This window comes from Neoarius graeffei, chromosome 22 (assembly GCF_027579695.1).
Source record: "Neoarius graeffei isolate fNeoGra1 chromosome 22, fNeoGra1.pri, whole genome shotgun sequence".
NCBI lineage: Eukaryota > Metazoa > Chordata > Actinopteri > Siluriformes > Ariidae > Neoarius > Neoarius graeffei.
Window position 1 is genome coordinate 56,283,709 of NC_083590.1, and position 21,368 is coordinate 56,305,076.

A 21,368-nucleotide genomic window follows, 5' to 3' on the forward strand; every position below is an offset into this window, starting at 1 on the left:
GTGTCTATGAGGTAAAGGAGTAGGTCTGGAGGGTCATCAGACATAGAGAGTTTTGGTAAACTGGGATGTATGGATGCTGTCAGTCCCCACTCGCTTGCTCACTCGAGTTTGTTGACGGTGTAGTGGCTGGCTGCTTTATGTCCCGGGGCTCCCTCATGCCTGTGTTACCTTCTGGCTCTCCCCTTTTAGTTATGCTGTCATAGTTAGTTGCCGGAGTCCCTGCTTGTACTCGGTGCAATATGTATACTGTTCCTACTTATTCAGGTGACATTGGGCATACCTAACAACCTGCGTTTTCTCCCCCCCCCCCAAGTCTGTCCCTCTGAGTTACATGTCGGTCCTGGGATCGAGATGCTGACCTCTTCTGCTCCTCGGACCTGCCTGATCCATCCTAGTGCCCTGTGTCTGGTTGGAGTCTCATCGCATCGCTCCTGTGGAGGATGGCCCCATATGGACAGTTGAAAGTCACACTTGGAGGACGCTCTGGACACTAAAGGCCAATTTATGCTGACAACGCAGTCCTCGCAGATAGCGTCGCAGACAGCGTCTGCGTAGCCCCCCCACCTTCGCAGATGCTCTGCGTGCACCTCCCAAAAATTGTGACCACCGCAGAAGCCTCGCAGACAGCGTCGCAGACAAGAGGGCTCTGATTGGTCCACTCTACATCCGCTGTACACGCACTTCCGCTTCCCTACTTTCCTGGTTTGTTTTGTTTTCACGACCGCCATTTTTAAAAACACGAGCGAAGATGGAGCAGCACGAAGAGCGGTTGATCGAGGAAGTGAGGAAGTACGTACATCTATACGACTCCAGTTCTAGTCATTATAAGTAACCGGAGGATAAACACTCCACTAACCACACCCACCAACTACTCCTAGCGATTTCGTGACTTCGCGCCCCCTTGCGTTGTGGCGGTGAATAACATCGCGCACGCCTATTACTCCCCGCTCAACAATAAATTACAACTGTCTGCGAAAAGCTATCTGCGAAAGCCTTGTCGCAAGAGCATGCAGAGGCCTTTACAGTCATGCTTTTATGGCTGAGGACTACAGTTGACTTGCTAACTTTAGGACTGCAGTTGTCATGAACAGTTTTGCACTCAAGTTTCCATCAATGAAGAGTTTATAACACCAATGAAACTGACTTCATGTTAAAACTGTTAATGTTATAGTCATGTTGTCTGTTGTTGCCCAAATGAGGATGGGTTCCCTTTGAGTCTGGTTCCTCTCGAGGTTTCTTCCTCATGTTGTCTGAGGGAGTTTTTCCTTGCCACCGTCGCCACAGGCTTCATCATTGGGGATAGATTAGGGATAAAATTAGCCCATGTTTTAAGTTGTTCAAATTCTGTAAAGCTGCTTTGCGACAATGTTTATTGTTAAAAGCGCTATACACCATGGGCGGCACGGTGGTGTAGTGGTTAGCACGGTCGCCTCACAGCAAGAAGGTTCTGGGTTTGAACCCAGCGGCCAGCAAGGGCCTTTCTGTGTGGAGTTTGCATGTTCTCCCAGTGTCTGCGTGGGTTTCCTCCAGGTGCTCCGGTTTCCCTCACAATCCAAAGACATGCAGGTTAGGTTAATATGGGACGGCCTTGGGCTGAGGTGCCCTTGAGCGAGGCACCGAACTCCCAACTGCTCCCCGGGCGCTGTTAGCATGGCTGCCCACTGCTCTGGGTATGTGTGTGTGCTCATTGCTCACGTGTGTGTGTGTGTTTACTGCTTCAGATGGGTTAAATGCAGAGAGGAAATTTCACAAGTGTGTGATGAATAAAGTTGTGCTTTCTTTCTTTTCTTCAAATAAACTTGAAACTCCCCGTGCCTCCGTTGATTTCCTCTGACAGTCCAAAAATATGTAGATTAGGTCAACTGGCTACTCTAAGTTGCCCATGGGTGTGAATGGTTATTTGCCTCTGTGTTAGCCCAGGTGACTTGCCCATAGTGTGCACTGCCTTTCGCCCAAAGTCAGCTGGGATTGGCTCTGGTTTCCTCCATGATCCTGATGGATAAACAGTATGGATGGATGGATGGATCTCGCACCACTAATTTTGAGCATGCTGTGTATTCCTACTTACCAATTTATTAGGAATTCATGCCCATCTGCCCATTCATTCAAATATTTAATCAGCCTATGATGAGGCAGCAGCTCAGTTCATAAAATTGTGAAAGCACAGTGACTTTGACCATGGCATGGTTGTTGGTTCCACACAGGATGGTTTTCAGGATTTCAGAAACTGCTGACCTTCAGAGGTTTTCGTGGGTAGACAATCTCTAGAATTTACACATAATTGTGTGACAAAACAAACAAACACCCATTTGGCAGACGTTCTAGGAGTGTCAATACATTGTTAATGTGAAAGGTCAAAGGAGAACGGACAAACTGCATTAAACTGACAGTAACTCTAATAACAGTAACTCTTTACAACAGTTGTGAGCAAAAAGGCATCCCAGAATGCACTGTTTTAGCCAGTTTTAGAATGGGGTTCCGAATCATTTTTTGGCTGACAAGTGTATCTCAGTAGAAAAGCATACTATTCACAAAACAAAGGTGAAATTTGTACATGTGAACATTATCATGCCGTTTATACAGTCTAAGTTAGCTACATGCTTGCAGATCAGACTGACTTGCACGTGAAGTCGTGTTAGAAATGTTCGCAGAGGGTTTTTATTCTTTTTCATGCTTTTTCCCTGTCTGCTCTACCTGACCACCACTTGTACATCCTTCAGTGTACTGTATCCACATTGCGACAGAGATGATGAGCAATAGCACTGCAAGACTAGAAGGTTCATGATTCATTCAACATGTTTGACGATGGGGTGGCATGGTGGTGTAGTGGTTAGTGCTGTCGCCTCACAGCAAGAAGGTCCTGGGTTCGAGCCCCGGGGCCGGCGAGGGCCTTTCTGTGCGGAGTTTGCATGTTCTCCCCGTGTCTGCGTGGGTTTCCTCCGGGTGCTCCGGTTTCCCCCACAGTCCAAAGACATGCAGGTTAGGTTAACTGGTGACTCTAAATTGAGCGTAGGTATGAATGTGAGTGTGAATGGTTGTCTGTGTCTATGTGTCAGCCCTGTGATGACCTGGCGACTTGTCCAGGGTGTACCCCGCCTTTCGCCCGTAGTCAGCTGGGATAGGCTCCAGCTTGCCTGCGACCCTGTAGAAGGATAAAGCGGCTAGAGATAATGAGATGAGATGAGATGTTTGACGATACGGATGAAAACCTATCTGAATTGCAAGATTTTCCAGCTACTTGGCAGCATCACAGGCTGAAAAAAAATGAGCAGGCCAAATCATGCCAAATCCAAGACACATCAGTTGTTCACTGAGATTTCTCCTGAACCCCTCAATGGCCTTTCTGGGTTTGGGACGAAGCAGGAGAGCCGCACTATTTCAAAACGGAAATGCATCATGAAACTGAATGCAAGAAGTTCGTTGTTACTGGATGCCTGTTTCATTCTAAGAGCATCCCTGTTGGCACTTGGTTTGTGGAGTGAAGTTTTTCCCAGCCTTTTGAACAATGTGGTAAATTCTTAAGACTTGATTAGATCCTATTTTACATTTTCTTGTCGTCATTCACATTTATTTGACAAGTCTGAGGCCTTACACTATAGTCAGTTGCTATGATTACTGCAGCAGTGAGGCTGAGTTTGATATTATGGGATGTTCTTTGTTTTGTCACATTGTGACCTCATATAGGGGCGGGGAGGGGAGGGTGGCCACCAGAATGTGCATGTGTGTTATTTTTGTTCCTTTTGTGGGGGAGGGGTGAAGATATATATATATATATATATATATATATATATATATATATATATATATATATATATATATATGAAGATATATAGCTACACATTGAAATTGCTGCATGTATATCTTTCATGGCCTTGATTCCAAACCACTACACAAGTCCGCGGAAGAGTCACATTACGGCCGGTGTTGTTTACTGTGCAGCTTGTAGTAGTCAAAAGGGGACAGGCTTAATTCAGGAAGGAGTTTTACATCAAACTAGTACAGTGTATTTCTTGTTTACATTCAAAATGGTTGGCTAGAATTTATGTAAATGTATATCCCTGAGGTGATTTGGGGTTAAACAGCATGCTGACTTTAACACACAAAAAAAAAGCTAGTGGATGAGAAAATCTACTGCAGATGTGACAGCCAGTCTGACTCTAACTTACAGACTGCAGGAGTACAGCAGAATCCGAGTGGTGAATTAGTAGTCCTGTTCTTTGATTATTATGGGGTGGCACTGGGTTGGGGGGAGGGGAAAGGGTTGTCACCCAGCATATTATGGGATGTCGGAGTTGTTATGTGGGGGATGGGTGAATATTATGGTTTGAGTCTGGTCTGTTTCTTATGTTCTATTCCCGTGTCACCTTTCATGGGTTTAATGATCCCTGGGCAGAGCTCCCACATCTATCTGCATGTGTACATTTTGGGGCATTTGTACCGTATTCGGATGCAGTTTTTAAATGGATACAGAAGTCATGTGCTGAGAGATATGAAGTTGACATTCCGTGTTGAAACTCACACTCCAAAGTTCTTTCCTATAGCAATGTTTTTCACTGTTCTCCAGTGAGGACCTCATCAGAAGCTCTGATATTTACTCAATAAACATTTTATACATTTCAGCTTTTATGAAGTGTATGGCAGTTGCAAAAAGCAAGGAGACAAACCACAACCATGGTCCAATAGCTAGAATTAACGATAGGAAGAAAACGATCAGAGTCCTTCAACATGCATTTGAAAATGGTGACAATAACAGGAAATATTGCCCTCTTTGGGTTTTTCCACTTCGTCATTTCATGCTCCATCTCTGGGTCTGTCATGCCTGTCTGCTCTGAGGACTATTGGCCCGTTTGTCTGTCTAAACATTTATCAATGAGTCCACATCCTCATTTGTATTTCACTCCATCTTTCTCTGTATTTTTCTACCTGTCTATCAGTAAGGCTCAGCACTGAAATCCACATGTAGTTCTTTTGCTTAGTGACGCTGTAACGGTAAGCGATGATTGTAGATTGAAGATGTCTGTGTGTGTGGTGGGAGTGCGAGCATAAAGAATATTATGGTCTGCATTTTGGCATATGCAGTAATCTGACCCCCCCCAACCCCCACCCATCTCCTCTGCTTATCTCCATAGCAACTGTCGGCACAGGAAGGATATTATGGTCTGTACTTTATTTTGACTCAGAAATTATATTATGGGATGTTTGGTGCTAGTTGAGCACAGCGTGGGGGATGGGTGCATCTGAGCAACCACCTCTATATCTAAAATTATGTGATGCTGGGGGGTGGAGAGGGTTCACAGAACTTTCAAATGTACATGTGCCTCATTTCCTCTGCTCTTTGTGCCTGTACTTTACCTCTTTCGGGAGAAAGCCTTTAAGACCCAGTAAGAACAGAGAAAGATCATTAGAAAATGAACCCAACAACGAAGAGAGGACTGGACAGAGGCAAAAGAGAGATAGGCAGGGAGCAAAATAAAGTACAATCAGAGAGGCAGTCTGCTGAGTCAGAGGAGAGCAGGGAAAGATTTAAAGCAGTTTGCTAGGTATTACAGAAGCTTGTGTAAGATTTGCCCAGTGAAGAAAGGCCTACAGAATCCTGATGCCAAACTAAAACCACCATACTGAGGTATGTGCGGCGTTTAGAGGAGATAGTTCACAATACCATGGACTTGAATCCTGAAGAGGAAAAACTTTGGATAATAACTCATGTCATAAATTACTACAGAAGAATGAAATTGTTAAAGTGTGGGCTACGTCACTGAGCATCACACTATCAGCTTTACACTGTGTCCTGTGGCAGCACAAATACACTAAAGGCCACTAAAGTCTGTAGCGCTGCTATGACCAAAGGCTTCTTCCTCATACTGCACACTCACTGGCCACTTTATTAGGAACACCTAGGTGCGTAACAACCCATCTGCTGTTTTCTGCAGGTCTCTAATCAGCCAATCCCTTGACGATGCATCAAATCACGCAGATACAAATCAAGAGCTTCAGTTAATGTTCACTTCAAACATCAGAATGGGAAAAACTGTGATCTCAAAGTGTGACTTTCTTTCACTGTGGTATGGGTGTTGGTTTGAGCCAGATGGACTGGTAGTTTGGGTATTTCAGAAGCTGCTGATCTCCTGGGGTTTTCACACACAGCAGTCTCTAGAGTTTACACAGAATGGTGCAGAAAACAAAAAACACTGAGTGAGTGAGCGACAGTTCTGTGGGTGGAAACAAACGCCTTGTTGATAAGAGAGGGTCAGAGGGGAATGGACAGATTGGTTTGAGCTTTTTTGTCAGGAAGGAACTCATAGTAACTCATATAATCACTCTTTATAACCGTGGTGAGCAGAAAAGCATCTCAGCATGCAACAGAACAGGGATCTTAGCATCAACAACAAGTTCCTATTAAAGTGTGTGTATATACGCAAACTGGAAGGAATGGTTGAGTAAGCGGACATGCTTCTTGTTCACTTCAGACCATAAAGCAACTGTGAGGACAGAAGGGCCGCGATACAAATCCAGAAGAGTTACAGCAGTACAGTACGGTATGTAGTAGGTCTTTTGGAAACTATATGAAGTGCAGTTATATGGATTGAGCATTTTTAGTCAAACTGACAGACTAGTTTTTTTTTTTTTTTCTAATTTGCACACCTTTTCCTAGTGACCTGTCCGCTGCAGGCCCTGTCCCTGTCCCTAGTGTACAGTAGCTCGACACACATGAACAGCAAATCAATGATGTGGACAGAAAGGATGTAATGTTGCCATGTGACCAGCTCTTTTTTTTTTTCCTCCTGCGAGCTCTCTTTTTCGGAGTTATGCTTATTGTGGGATGTCAGTGACTGTGCTCATTATTATTATGGGATGTTCAAGGGTATGGGAGGGGTGAAGGTCCCTATGGTAACCGTTGCTAAGGGCCATGGTGGAATGGGGAAGAGAGTATGTGTGTGTGTGGGGGGGGAGGTGGATTATTATGGTCTGTATGTTGCAAGGTAACTATGCAGAGTGGGGGGAGGGGTGAGTCTGTGTATATATATGTGTATAGGGGGTTATTATGGGATGTCTGCCCCCTGATCTCTTTGTGTGTATGCGAGGGGTGTTAGTGGGAGAGACGGCGGCGTCGTGCGGTTCCTCCATCGCACAAAACAAACCCTCTCGCTTTATAACCGACACAAAAGGAAGCGCTTCGAGCCGCAGTGAACTGTTGCTGGACGAGGAGGAGATCGTACAGCGCGCCTGCCTGCCTGTGTGGAAGCGGTGGAGACTTGGAGAGACGGTTCCGTCTCTGTTTCAGCCAAGTTGTGTGAGTACAGCGGCCGCTCGGTGGGCAGCGGGAGTGTGTACCGGGAGAGGAAGCGGCGCTGTGCTGGGGCAGCCCGGTGTGAGGGAGCTCCACCGCGCGCCAACACATTTAGCCGGTGCAGCTAGCTTACAGACGCGCGCGCACACACACACACACGCACGCACGCGCGTTAGCCTGTGTTGTGTGCTAGTTGGTGACCGCGCTAGCTGTAGCGTTAGCATTAGCCTCGTTAGCTTGTGAAAGCCGCTCTGTTTGCCGGCTCTAAGTTTTACACTTTTTTTTTTTCCTCCCACTCGTGGCTTGTGTGAAAACAAAATATTTCCGGAAATCCAAACGACTTAATCATGAAATTAAGATTCTTATGAGATACATATATATACACACACACGCTACTTGTACTAACTTCCGTTTTGTTGAATTTCCCCCTGTTCGACACCGGCTCTTCTCCCGCCCGCCCGCGCTCTCTCTCTTAGCACAGGAGTGAGGAAGCAGCCGTGGTGTATTCAGCCGGACCGGGCGCTGAGGACACACCGCTACTATGTCTGCAAGTGAAGACGATAGAGATGATTTCGGACCGGCAGAAGACCTGTCAATGATGCAAGGTACCACACACACACACACACACACTCTCTCTCTCTCTCTCTCTACAGAAAGTTGTGTTCCAGTCAGTGTTTAAGTGATGTTTCCTCAGGTGTTTGTAAAACAAAGCCTTTTATTGAAAAATCATCATCGTGTTTAAGTTTGTCTTGTTTTTAGTGACTCGGTCCGCTGGTAGTTTAGCCACTTTTGCTAACTTGCTAATCGCTGTAACCGGTTCAGACACGAGCTGGTGCGGTTGAGTGTCGCGCCGGTGATGAGGTCCCGGTGAGCGCGGCTCTGATCTCATGAAACAGCCCGGAATGTAACCGGATGGCTCTCCGCTGTGCTGTGCTGTGCTGTGGAGAGTCGGGGCTTCCCGGCATGGCCGTGTTTGCGGCCTACCGGTGTTTTATCTCTGTGTGTGTGTGTGTGTGTGTGTGTGAGAGAGCAGTCGTGGCTCAGCTGATGACGAATCCACGCTTTTTATCAGAAAGCTCCGTTTACTGAACAGTCTGTCGCGCTATGAGACAGTTTTCCGGTAACCGACTCGCTCTGACCTGTTGTGGTTTTTTTTTTTTTTTTTTTTGACGTGAGCGTCACTTATCAGTTGTTGGTCCTGGGGGTTCCCCCTCTCTCTGTCTGTCTCTCCCGCACTGCTCGGCCTGCTGATCTTCCCCTCTTTACTTTAGCTCCATTAATCTAGCGTTCATCCCATGAGCTGGGTGTGGGCTCATTCTCCCACCCGACCAGCGCAGATTTGGCTGAAAAAATTCCAGGAGGTTCACACGCTTCCCAATAGGAAAAGTCCCAAATTTTAGTTCCCAACTCCTTATAGTTTTGTCATTAAAAAAAATATATTTTTGCAACTTGGCGCTGTCGCCTCACAGCAAGAAGGTCCGGGTTCGAGCCCCGTGGCCGGCGAGGGCCTTTCTGTGTGGAGTTTGCATGTTCTCCCCGTGTCCGCGTGGGTTTCCTCCGGGTGCTCCGGTTTCCCCCACAGTCCAAAGACATGCAGGTTAGGTTAACTGGTGACTCTAAATTGAGCGTAGGTGTGAATGAGTGTGTGAATGGTTGTCTGTGTCTGTGTGTCAGCCCTGTGATGACCTGGCGACTTGTCCAGGGTGAACCCCGCCTTTCACCCGTAGTCAGCTGGGATAGGATCCAGCTCGCCTGCGACCCTGTAGAACAGGATAAAGCGGCTAGAGATAATGAGATGAGATATTTTTGCAACTAACCTCGGACCCGTTTTGAGCAGAGTTTTTTAGGGAGCCATCTGTGGTTGGTAGAAGAGAGCAACTGGACTTGCTTGAAGATTCTTGAAGACGTTTCACCTCTCATCTGAAAGGCTTCCTCAGTTCTGTCTGACTAAGGCTACGTTTACATTAGACTGTATCTGTCTCGTTTTCTTCGCGGATGCACTGTCCGTTTACATTAAACCGCCTGGAAACGCCGGGAAACGGGAATCCGCCAGGGTCCACGTATTCAATCCAGATTGTGTCAGCTCCGGTGCTGTGTAAACATTCAGAATACGCGGATACGCTGTGCTGAGCTCTAGCTGGCGTCTCATTGGACAACGTCACTGTGACATCCACCTTCCTGATTCGCTGGCGTTGGTCATGTGACGCGACTGCTGAAAAACGGCGCGGACTTCCACCTTGTATCACCTTTCATTAAAGAGTATAAAAGTATGAAAATACTGCAAATACTGATGCAAATACTGCCCATTGTGTAGTTATGATTGTCTTTAGGCTTGCCATCCTTCCACTTGCAAGTGGTAAGTGATGTGCGCTGGGATCTCACACACAGCGGCTCAGTCCCGAATCAGTGGTTGTGCGCTTCACTCGCGCACCCTCCAGAGGGCACTCGCTGTTCAGGGCGGAGTGATTTGGAGCGCAGGATGCCTGGCGAGCCGAGCGTATCCGTGTATTGGTATTGTGTATGCACGCAAATCGTGTATTGGTGTTGCTGTGTGCACACTAATCGTTTTAAAAACGTTAATCTGATGATCCGCTGATATGGTTTAATGTAAACATGGGCTAATAGTGAGTATCAGGTATTTATCCTCCTATGCCCCTTTTCCACCAAAGCAATTCCAGGGCTGGTTCGGGGCCAGTGCTTAGTTTGGAATCGGGTTTTCTGTTTCCACTGACAAAGAACTGGCTCTGGGGCCAGGAAAACCGGTTCCAGGCTAGCACCAACTCTCTGCTGGGCCAGAGGAAAGAACCGCTTACGTCAGCGGGGGGGCGGAGTTGTTAAGAACAATAACAAGACCGCGAAAGATTGCCATTTTTAAGCAACGAGAAGCAGCAGCTGTACAAACGCAGTCATCTATTATTGTTGCTGCTCCTGCTTCTTCCGTGTTTTTGCTTCAATATTCGCGCCAAAGTTTATGCAAACGTAACTGATGTATACAGCGACGTAACTGACGTGTCTTCTCTTAGCACCGCGAGCGATGGAAAAGCAAACTGGTTCTCAGCTGGCTCGCAAGTTGAACGAGTTGTGAACCAGCACTGGCTCCGAACCAGCCCTGGAACTGATTTGGTGGCAAAGGGGTATCATGGATCATCATAGAATCAGAATGCTGATGGCTGCATTGTAGATGGCTGATTAAAAGATGTCTTGTACCCCTTTTCCACCAAATCAGTTCCAGGGCTGGTTCGGGGCCAGTGCTGGTGCTGGTTCACAACTCGTTCAACTTGCGAGCGAGCTGAGAACCAGTTTGCTTTTCCATAGCTCGCGGTGCTAAGAGAAGACACGTCATTACGTCACTGTATACGTCAGTTACGTCGCTACGTTTGCATAAACCTTGGCGCAAATATCGAAGCAAAAACAACACGGAAGAAGCAGCAACAACAATAATAATAATGGATGACTTCGCATTTGTACAGCTGCTGCTTCTCGTCGCTTAAAAATGGCAATCTTTCGCGGTCTTGTTATTGTTCTTAACAACTCCGCCCCCCCCGCTGACGTAAGCGGTTCTTTCCTCTGGCCCAGCAGAGAGTTGGTGCTAGCCTGGAACCGGTTTTTCTGGCCCCAGAGCCAGTTCTTTGTCAGTGGAAACAGAAAACCTGGTTCCAAACTAAGCACTGGCCCCGAACCAGCCCTGGAACTGCTTTGGTGGAAAAGGGGCATTAGACCCCCACCTCTGTTCAGAGATGGCCGTTCCAGGTTGACAAAAATGAACGATCCTCTCTGGCTAAAATGTCTGCCAGTTTTCTGGAAGTCCTCTCATACTCCCGCACCAGTTGAAGGGATCTCATCCCAAAGTGCCTAGAAACATGTCTGAAGATTCTCAGTCTCCAGGTACATAGTAATCTGTGGTTGGTAGAAGAGAGCAACTGGACTTGCTTGAAGATTCTTAAACGTTTTTTACCTCTCATCCGAAAGACTTCCTTTTTAGGGAGCTGTTTTGAGATTGCTGTATCTAGAAGAGTATTTAAGCCAGGTCCTTCACGTTTTCAAGGGTCAAAATCTGGCACCAGTACTTGTAGAACATGGACTTCTACATGTGTGCTTCTGGTTTATCATAGAATTCTGGGGGCTTGAATTTGCTGGGAAACTGCACACTACGCTCTATGGCAGCATATTTGCACTTTCCAGTCTTTCAAATATGCTGCCACAGAGCGTAGTGTAGAATTTCCCAGCAAATTCAAGCCCCCAGAAGCACACATGTAGAAGTCCGTGTTCTACAAGTACTGGTGCCAGATTTTGACCCTTGAAAATATGAAGGACCTGGCTTAAATACTCTTCTAGATACAGCAATTTCAAAACGGCTCCCCAAAAAACTCTGCTCAAAATGGGTCTGAGGTTAGTTGCAAAAATATCTTATGACCAAACTATAAGGAGTTGGGAGCTAAAATTTGGGACTTTTCCTATTGGGAAGCATGTGAACCTCCTGGAACTTTTTCAGCCAAATCTGAGATGGTTGGGTGGGAGTACTCAGAGATTTGACATGGAATGACCCTGTGCAAACTTGCCCCCCCCAAAATAATCAGGAATCTACTGGATTCTTCGACACAGCAGGACACTGATGTCTGTTTATTCAGAATAATGACTGAAAGTGAGTAGGAGCCGGTCACTGTCCTTTTACACACGTGTTTCCACATGACCTTTCAGATATTAATGCAAGGATTATCTTCTCTGGGGTCTTCCTGCTGAACAAGGCTGGATCATCGATGGCACGTTTGTGTGTCAAGTCCAAATCAGAATCGATTGTTGGCTCTTTGCTTTTGTGCTTGTGGTTCACACTCACACAGTTGAACAAAGTAAAATAAACTTTGGCTGATAGGGCTGTGAAGGTATGGTTCAGAAATCACCCGAGTATGGAGAACTCGGAGCCAGCACTAGATAATTATTAGATACTGGGTGAGTTGTGCAAAAATGATTCACGTTGTGTTTCTCTTTTTGTTCATTGGGCCAAATATCTTGTGCATAATTTTTGTCTTGTCCTTGAGCTCAGTTTGGGGGAAAAAATTCAACAGTGAAATTTATATCCAGCTTTGTGACCGTATTCATTGTTAAAAGCACCATGTAAATGAAATTGAGATGGGCCTGTGTCAGTTTAACAGCTCACCTCTACAAAAGAAAATGCTGCCTACAACCTAATGCCTCGGTCGTAACTGGCCGTACGTACATGCTCCTACGGCTGGTCTACGTGCAAAAACCGCAAGAAACGCACGCAGGGCGCACGTGAAACGCATGGAGGGCATGCGTGTGACGTGCTGACTTTCGAGCTGTAGACTGGCTGCAGAGGTTCTTTGTCATGTCAAACAAACTCTACGGGCGCTTACGTGTTTTTCGGGTTGCAAGACAAACTTATGGCCAACGTGCGTCTTTCTCCACGAACAAAAAAAAAACGCAGTGATTTGGGAAATGCCAAAAATCTCACGGCCAAAAAAATCGTACATCCGGTTGTGACCTAGGTTTAAAATGCACTATTTGGTTCACTTGCTGTAGCTGGATTTACTCAGGATTTAAACTGTTTTTTGAGACGGTTGGGGCTTTTTCACACCTATAGTTTTTGTGCCAGTCCAAATCAGTTGAGTTTGTAAACTTGGCGTGTCTTCCTCTTTGGTTCTGTTTCTTTTCACACAGAGAAAAGTCCAAGCAGACTTGTAGAAAGTGTGTTGCCTTTAAAGTGCATATCACAGGTAAATTCAGGAGCAAGATCAATGTAATTCTCCTATTTTATCTTAAACTTGGGTCAAATGTCTGTAACATTCTGCATTGTCTAAAGGTTTTTTTTTTTTTTTTTAACCTTGCGCAATACCAGAAAAATTCAGTTGCAATCAAGCTATTTTGAGGCGAATTGGCCCGCCTCTGGAAAAAACTTGGCATGTGGATTTCCTGGGAAACATTGATTTTCGTGACGTTGCGTGCGGGACGCCTCCCTCTGAATCCTACATCGGCGCTGGTTTGTTTATGAGAAAACGACCTGGTGCTTTTCTGCAAATTTCTTCAACGTTATCACGTAATTATTAAAATGGTTAACAGATGTATCGTAGGAGGGTGTAGTAACACCAATCACGATGGGATTAGTACTCATCGTTTCCCAAAAGACCGGACAATGAGAGAGAAATGGGAGCGCTTGGTGTACACAGGCTGTGCACTGAAACCGTGCAAAGCTCTCGCAGCCTGCTGGCGCTTCCGCAGGTAACGTCACAAATCTGGCTCCAGACTCCCTTGGGATTTTTCCAGACACGTTTTATTTTTTGTTTCTGCTGTAGTGTAGACAGATGGCCTTGTGCAAAATTACCCTTCTGGATGAGCGTGTAAAGGGACATACTTTCATATTTTGAAAAAGAAATTGGTCCAGAATATGCACTTTAAATGACTGAGCAGGGAATATTCAGCATGTATGAACCCCATTTTTCCAGAGAAGTTGGGATATTTTCCAAAATAGTCAAGTTTGATTTAATTAATGTGGACCTTTTTATTTAACTGAAAAAAGAACAAAACTTTTTCAGTAGCTTTACTGACCAACTTGATTGTATTTTGTAAATATAAATGAAGTTAGAACTTGATGCCTGGAACACTCAAAAAAAAAAAAGAAGGCATGACAGGCATCATTACATCACTTTCCCTCTTAACACTTCTTAATCTTGGGAACTGAGGATTGTTGCAGCCCTTCAGTGGGGAATTTTTGTCCATTTCTTGGTTAATGCGAGACTTCTCAGAAAGATGTCTCAGAATTCCCTGACTCTTCACAATATTATGGACTGTACGTTTTGAAAGACAAATCTTGCATTGAGAAATGTTCTTTTTGAATTGACCAACAACACTCTCTCTCAACCTTTGGCATAAAGGAGTGAGCCACACCCATCCTTGCTTGCAAAGACTGAAGGCCAATTTATGCTGACAACCCAGTCCTCGCAGATGGCGTCTGCGAAGCCCCCCCCCCCCCCCTTCGCAGACGCTCTGCGCGCACCTCCCAAAAATTGTGACCACCGCAGACAGCGTCGCAGACAAGAGGGCTCTGATTGGTCCACTCTACATCCACTGTACACGCACTTCCGCTTCCCTACTTTCCCGGTTTGTTTTGTTTTCACGACCGCCATTTTTAAAAACACGAGCGAAGATGGAGCAGCACGAAGAGCGGTTGATCGAGGAAGTACGTACATCTATACGACTCCAGTTCTAGTCATTATAAGTAACCGGAGGATAAACACTCCACTAACCACACCCACCAACTACTCCTAGCGATTTCGCGACTTCGCGCCCCCTTGCGTTGTGGTGGTGAATAACATCGCGCACGCCTATTACTCCCCGCTCAACGATAAATTACAACTGTCTGCGAAAAGCTATCTGCGAAAGCCTTGTCGCAAGAGCATGCAGAGGCCTTGAGCCTTTGGTGCTGTACCCTTTTTTTTTTTTTTTTTTTTTTAAATATGCAATCATGTGACCAATTAACCTGACTTCTAGTGGAATCTTCCTGAATGGTGTTACGTGAGTATCCGATAAACGTTTTTTTAGTTTTTTTTTTTGCTTAAGGCAGGCAGCAAATTCTAGCTTCAGTTATATATTTACAAAATACAACTAAATTGGCCAGTAAAACTCAAGTCTTTTTTTCTTTGTATTTCTATCAATTATATAAAGGTTCACATGAATTAAATTGGAGGTTTTTGTTGCATTTTGGAAAACATCAACTTTTCTGGAAATGGGGTTTGTACAATGACCTGCTAACTGTCAACACGTTGAACTGAAGACATGTTTGGTAAGCATGATTATAGTCTTTCCTCACCATGTGTTTTGAATCTACCCCTAAAGTAGTTGGCTACTTCATTTGTGAAATGTACCACACTGATAAGAGCGTCTATGTATGTAGTTGGGTCGGATCGAGGTTTGCTCACGTTCCTACCACAAACTGACCACTCCAGTGTTCATTTGGGAGTGGATTGAGAGCACCTCCTCTCAAGAGTCTGTGTGGTTGTTTTGGCAAGCACCTCTGTGGGACTGTGATCATGCCTGTCCAAAAGAATCACACTGGGGGGAACAAATCCAAGCCTTATTTTAAATGGACTAAAAGGCACAGGTGTGAAAATGCCTTCAGATGGTTTTGCACCAGTTGTTTTTGCTCCACGCTTCCTTATGTCAGTGAGCCACTCCAAGAGGAAATCGCACAGCTCGATTCGAATGGCCTAAATGAATGAATGAATGAACCCTTTTATTGTCACTTAGGTGGTGTTTACATTAGACCGTATCCGTCTCGTTTTCGTCGCGGATGCACTGTCCGTTCACGTTAAAACGCCGGGAAACGACTCCACAGGCGGAACAACTTGAATCCGGCAGGGCCCACGTATTCAACCCATTGCGTATCTGATCCGGTGCTGTGTAAACATTGAGGAACGAGGAAACGCAGTGCTGAGCTCTAGCTGACGTCGTCATTGGACAACGTCACTGTGACCTCCACCTTCCTGGTTCGCTGGCGTTGGGATCACACACACAGCGGCTCAGTCCCGAATCACTGCTCGTGTGCTTCACTCGCGCGCTCTGAGCTGCGCAGGGCCGGAGTGCGCACCCTCCAGAGGGCACTCGCTGTTCAGGGCGGAGTGATTTGGAGCGCAGGAGGAAGCGCTGAGCCGCACTGAGGTTTATTTACACATTCCAACTTATTTACCTCCTTCAGGCGCTTAAACTCAGTGAGAACATGAACATCACAGCCAGGTGTGTTTATCTGCTGGAGAAGGTGTTCGCTTGCCATCCTTCCACTTGCAAGTGGTGAGTGACTTGCGCATGCCCGATATGCACTGGGATCATGTGACGCGCCGTCTAATTAGTCATGTGATTAGCGTATCCGTGTATTGGCGTTGCTGTGTGCACGCGAATCGTTTTAAAAACGTTAATCTGATAATCCGCTGATGCGGTCTAATGTAAACACCACCTTTAGTCACAAGTACCAGCGAAATTGGCCATCAACCCGTCCATACATGTACACATACATACAATTGACACGGGGGAGTAGACAGGACGGGAAGACGGGGATGAAAAATACAGAGTAACATGAGGGGAGGGGAGGAGAAAAAAGCAACCCCCACACTATGCTCCTGTGGGGAGTACAGTGTGGGAACATTAAAAAAAACACCTCAGCACAAAATAACACAGTACACTTTACAACATGAAAACTTGAGGGGGAAGGGGGTGATCGGGGGGCAGAGGTATAGGTCACCCAGCGCAAACAAGCAGTTCGGTCCTGCAGGCGATGATGGCGCTTGCCCTAAATGCTGTGTATATGAAAGCATGCTGAGAGATGAGCAGAATTAGTGTGTTTCCGTTTTAAAGGTAGATTCTGGAGTTGTAGTTTGGGTACAGGGCCTTGGAGTTGACCTGCTGAGTGGTGGCCCACAATCTAACGTATGCAAAGAGCTTAAGATTTCCATGTCTGTCCTACAGATGACGACCTGGAAGAAGACATGTCGGAGAATGAAGCCCCTAAAGTGAAAAAGAAGAAGAAAGCCAAGAAGAGCAGTCGTGAGGGTAAAAGCAGCAAGAGGCAGCGCACTCGGAGGGAGGTAGGCCTAACAGATGCCACACCTGTAACTGGATATCTTGCTGTCTCCTCATATTTTGTGAAGTTTTTAGTGGCGCTCTCTTGTCCCTGTTTACTGTACTGTAAAGCTTTCCTGATGCCGAATATTGAAAACTGAAACACCTGATGTTAAAATGGAACGTGTCTATATTTAGTACAGAAAGTATTACAATACGTGTGCTCTCCCCCTCAAGGATATCCCAATTAGTTCCCCTGAGCCTGTAGAGGGGCATGATGTGGATGAGGTGGAGGAAGATGGGCCTGGAGGGCGTTCTGATAGTGAGGGCAGTGATTACACGCCTGGCAGGAAGAAGAAGAAGAGAGCCAGCATGTCCAGAGACAAGAAGAGGAACAGTGCTGGTGTTGATAGGAGCTCCAGCTTGGCTGTCTCTAAGAGGAAGGAGCCTGAGGAAGAGGAGGATGAAGATGATGACGATAACTCTGTGAGTAATAGAGCAACAGTTGGTGCAGTACAAATGATAGATGTTTGCTATGGAGATGTACACGGGACAGGATTTGTGCATTTTAATCCCTGTAGGAAGTCTGTGGTGAGAGATTGGATAACAGTTAACTGTACACACCGGTGTTGTAGAAAGCTCTTGAACCAGATCGTGTGTGTGTAAAAGTGTTATAAACTCCAAACTTATGAAAATGAACATACATTTGGGGTTGTAAAACTCTCTCTTCTAGGAGCCGAAGACTTCCTCCCAGCTGCTGGATACCTGGGGTATGGAGGACATTGATCATGTCTTTACTGAAGAGGACTACAGATCTCTTACCAACTACAAGGCCTTCAGTCAGTTTGTCAGGTATAGTATGCTCAGGCATCAGTTACCCTTTGGAGACAGAATTTTCAGAAAATTGATTCAAGAACCTAATATCATAAATTGAGTGAATCGTTGGATGTCTAGGTTTGTGTTATCGCTGACGCCCCCCCCCCCCCCCCCCTTCAGATTAGCCCGTTGTGTACCGACAATCATGGTACAGTTCAAGTCAGAGATCACGCTTGCTGGTATTTGATGTGAACGTTAACTGAAGCGCTTCGCCTCTGTCTGCACACGCAGTTTTGTGCAGAAGTCTTGGGTGTTTCTACATTAAAAATACTATAAAGGGCAGTAAATGGTAATAAATGAAAGTCAGTGTGACAACCCTTTATTTTGGTCTCCGTTACAGTGAGTGCAGTTTTATAAGGAAATGAGCTGTAGGTTTTTCTGAGCATCTTGAAGAACCAGCCAGAGTTCTTCTGGACACTTTGACTGTCACACTCGTGTCTTCATATTGCACCAAAAAAACCCCAACTGGTTGGGGTTTTTTTTTTTTTTTTATAAACGACGTGGAACTGACCTGTGTGTGCTACTGCTTTCTTGGGTAGAACTTTTAAACATGTTTCTTCTTGAATCTTCTGACATTTTCTTGTAAATTACATTCTATTTGTAGTGTAATAAGCAACTAATGGTGAGTGTAATTTGGCCTTTTGAAGATTGCAAAAATGTGCCTGGAAATAGCTAAGAAGCCATCTCCAGGAATCTAAGGTGGTGTTTACATTAGACCGTATCCGTCTCGTTTTTGTCGCGGATGCACTGTCCGTGCACATTAAAACGCCGGGAAACGACTCCACAGGTGGAACAACTTGAATCCGCCAGGGCCCACGTATTCAACCCAGTTCATATCTGATCCGGTGCTGTGTAAACATTGAGATACGAGGAAACGCAGTGCTGAGCTCTAGCTGACGTCGTCATTGGACAACGTCACTGTGACATCCACCTTCCTGATTCGCTGGCGTTGGGATCACACACACAGCGGCTCAGTCCCGAATCACTGCTCGTGCGCTTCACTCGCGCGCTCTGTGAGCTGCGCAGGGCCGGAGTGCGCACCCTCCAGAGGGCACTCGCTGTTCAGGGCGGAGTGATTTGGAGCGCGGGAGGAAGCGCTGAGCCGCACTGAGGTTTATTTACACATTCCAACTTATTTACCTCCTTCAGGCGCTTAAACTCAGTGAGAACATGAACATCACAGCCAGGTGTGTTTATCTGCTGGAGAAGGTGTTCGCTTGCCATCCTTCCACTTGCAAGTGGTGAGTGACTTGTGCATGCCCGATATGCACTGGGATCATGTGACGTGTCGTCTAATTAGTCATGTGATTAGCGTATCCGTGTATTGGCGTTGCTGTGCGCACGTGAATTGTTTTAAAAATGTTAATCTGATGATCCGCTGATACGGTTTAATGTAAACACCACCAGCCACGTTGTTCCAGGCCTTTGGCCTGTCATTCAGACAGACCGAAATTTGGATGGACGGACAACGTTTCAGACTTTTCTGTCCTGTGACTGTTTGCTTAAAATCCCCCAGTGAGCTCAGACTGCAGTTACTAAAACAGTAATAATTTATTAATGTGTTTTGTGGTCAGTGTACTACACTGTAGTGTGTCATGTGGTAATGCATTATGACAATGCAACTTTCCTGAATACAACCATATATCAGTTGTAATTATGTTCTACACATATACAGTGATGCTTGAAAGTTTGTGAACCCTTTAGAATTTTCTATATTTCTGCATAAATATGACCGAAAACATCATCAGATGTTCACACAAGTCCTAAAAGTAGATAAAGAGAACCCAGTTAAACAAATAAGACAAAAATATTGTATTATACTTGGTCATTTATTTATTGAGGAAAATGATCCAATATTACATATCTGTGAGTGGCAAAAGTATGTGAACCTCTAGGATTAGCAGTTAATTTGAAGGTGAAATTAGAGTCAGGTGTTTTCAATCAATGGGATGACAATCAGGTGTGAGTGGGCACCCTGTTTTATTTAAAGAACAGGGATCTATCAAAGTCTGAGCTTCACAACACATGTTTGTGGAAGTGCATCATGGCACAAACAGATTTCTGAGGACCTCAGAAAAAGCGTTGTTGATGCTCATCAGGCTGGAAAAGGTTACAAAACCATCTCTAAAGAGTTTGGACCCCACCAATCCACAGTCAGACAGATTGTGTACAAATGGAGGAAATTCAAGACCATTGTTACCCTCCCCAGGAGTGGTCGACCAACAAAGATCACTCCAAGAGCAAGGCGTGTAATAGTCGGCGAGGTCACAAAGGACTCCAGGGTAACTTCTAAGCAACTGAAGGCCTCTCTCACATTGGCTAATGCTCATGAGTCCACCATCAGGAGAACACTGAACAGCAATGGTGTGCATGGCAGGGTTGCAAGGAGAAAGCCACTGCTCTCCAAAAAGAACATTGCTGCTCATCTGCAGTTTGCTAAAGATCACGTGGACAAGCCAGAAGGCTACTGGAAAAATGTTTTGTGGACAGATGAGACCAAAATACGACTCTCTGGTTTAAATGAGAAGAGTTATGCTTGGGGAAAGGAAAACACTGCATTCCAGCATAAGAACCTTATCCCATCTGTGAAACATGGTGGTGGTAGTATCATGGTTTGGGCCTGTTTTGCTGCATCTGGGCCAGAACGGCTTGCCATCATTGATGGAACAATGAATTCTGAATTATACCAGCGAATTCTAAAGGAAAATGTCAGGACATCTGTCCATGAACTGAATCTCAAGAGAAGGTGGGTCATGCAGCAAGACAACGACCCTAAGCACACAAGTCATTCTACCAAAGAACAGTTAAAGAAGAATAAAGTTAATGTTTTGGAATGGCCAAGTCAAAGTCCTGACCTTAATCCAATCGAAATGTTGTGGAAGGACCTGAAGCGAGCAGTTCATGTGAGGAGTTCTCTTTATCTACTTTTAGGACTTGTGTGAAAATCTGATGTTTTAGGTCATATTTATGCAGAAATGTATAGAAAATTCTAAAGGGTTCACAAACTTTCAAGCACCACTGTACCTGCAACTCTGACAAGATCATTTTTCAGTGACCTAATAAAATGGTTTTGAAAGTCCCTAGTTCTTAAAACCTTTTTGATACGGAAATTGTCTAAAAGATTTCATTTACAACGTGTCTCTGACAGCTCAAAATGCATCTTCAGGCATTTAATCACTGCAGGGTTTCTGGGGGACTCTGGCAGCCCCCCGGACCCCTGGCCTTACTGGGTTGTGGGAGGGTGTCCTTGGGTTTTTTTTTTTTTTTTTTTGCTGCCATGTAAATCATCCTCTAGTTTGGGAAAGGTGCAATATAAATTAAACTTTTGATATTTTGAGCCCTGGGCTTGTCTGTGAAGACTGCATTTAAGATGAACCACCATTAAGACCAGAGAGCTGTTTACAGGAGAAAAGCAAGCTCTTTTGAAGCTGAGAAAAGGGGGAGAAATGGAACAGCCATTGCACAGGCACTGGGATTTGGATTGTCCTGGTAAGAGAGAAACCACAGATGTGCAAACAACCAGTAATGGAGCCAGTCAGCCAAGGAGAATGACAGCAGTTGATGACAAACCTTGTGTGAGAGCTGTGACATCACCAACAACCTCCACAGGGCAGGGGTGAAGGTTTTACAATCCACCATT

The 21,368-nt window shown here is 45.5% G+C and overlaps 1 protein-coding gene across 3 annotated transcripts in view; it reads left to right on the forward strand.

Moving 5' to 3' along the window:
- Positions 1-6,991: 6,991 nt before the first annotated feature.
- chd4a (chromodomain helicase DNA binding protein 4a) overlaps positions 6,992-21,368 on the forward strand; it is a 64,820-nt gene continuing 50,443 nt past the window's right edge. For 2 of the 3 annotated variants that reach the window (XM_060905002.1, XM_060905004.1), the window contains exons 1-5: positions 6,992-7,291; positions 7,765-7,893; positions 16,760-16,878; positions 17,090-17,338; positions 17,586-17,704. In XM_060905002.1, the coding sequence (XP_060760985.1) occupies positions 7,830-7,893; positions 16,760-16,878; positions 17,090-17,338; positions 17,586-17,704 (551 nt within the window). In that variant the 5' untranslated portion in view covers positions 6,992-7,291; positions 7,765-7,829. The remainder of the gene's footprint in view (positions 7,292-7,764; positions 7,894-16,759; positions 16,879-17,089; positions 17,339-17,585; positions 17,705-21,368) is intronic. The other variant, XM_060905003.1, reaches the window with a different exon arrangement.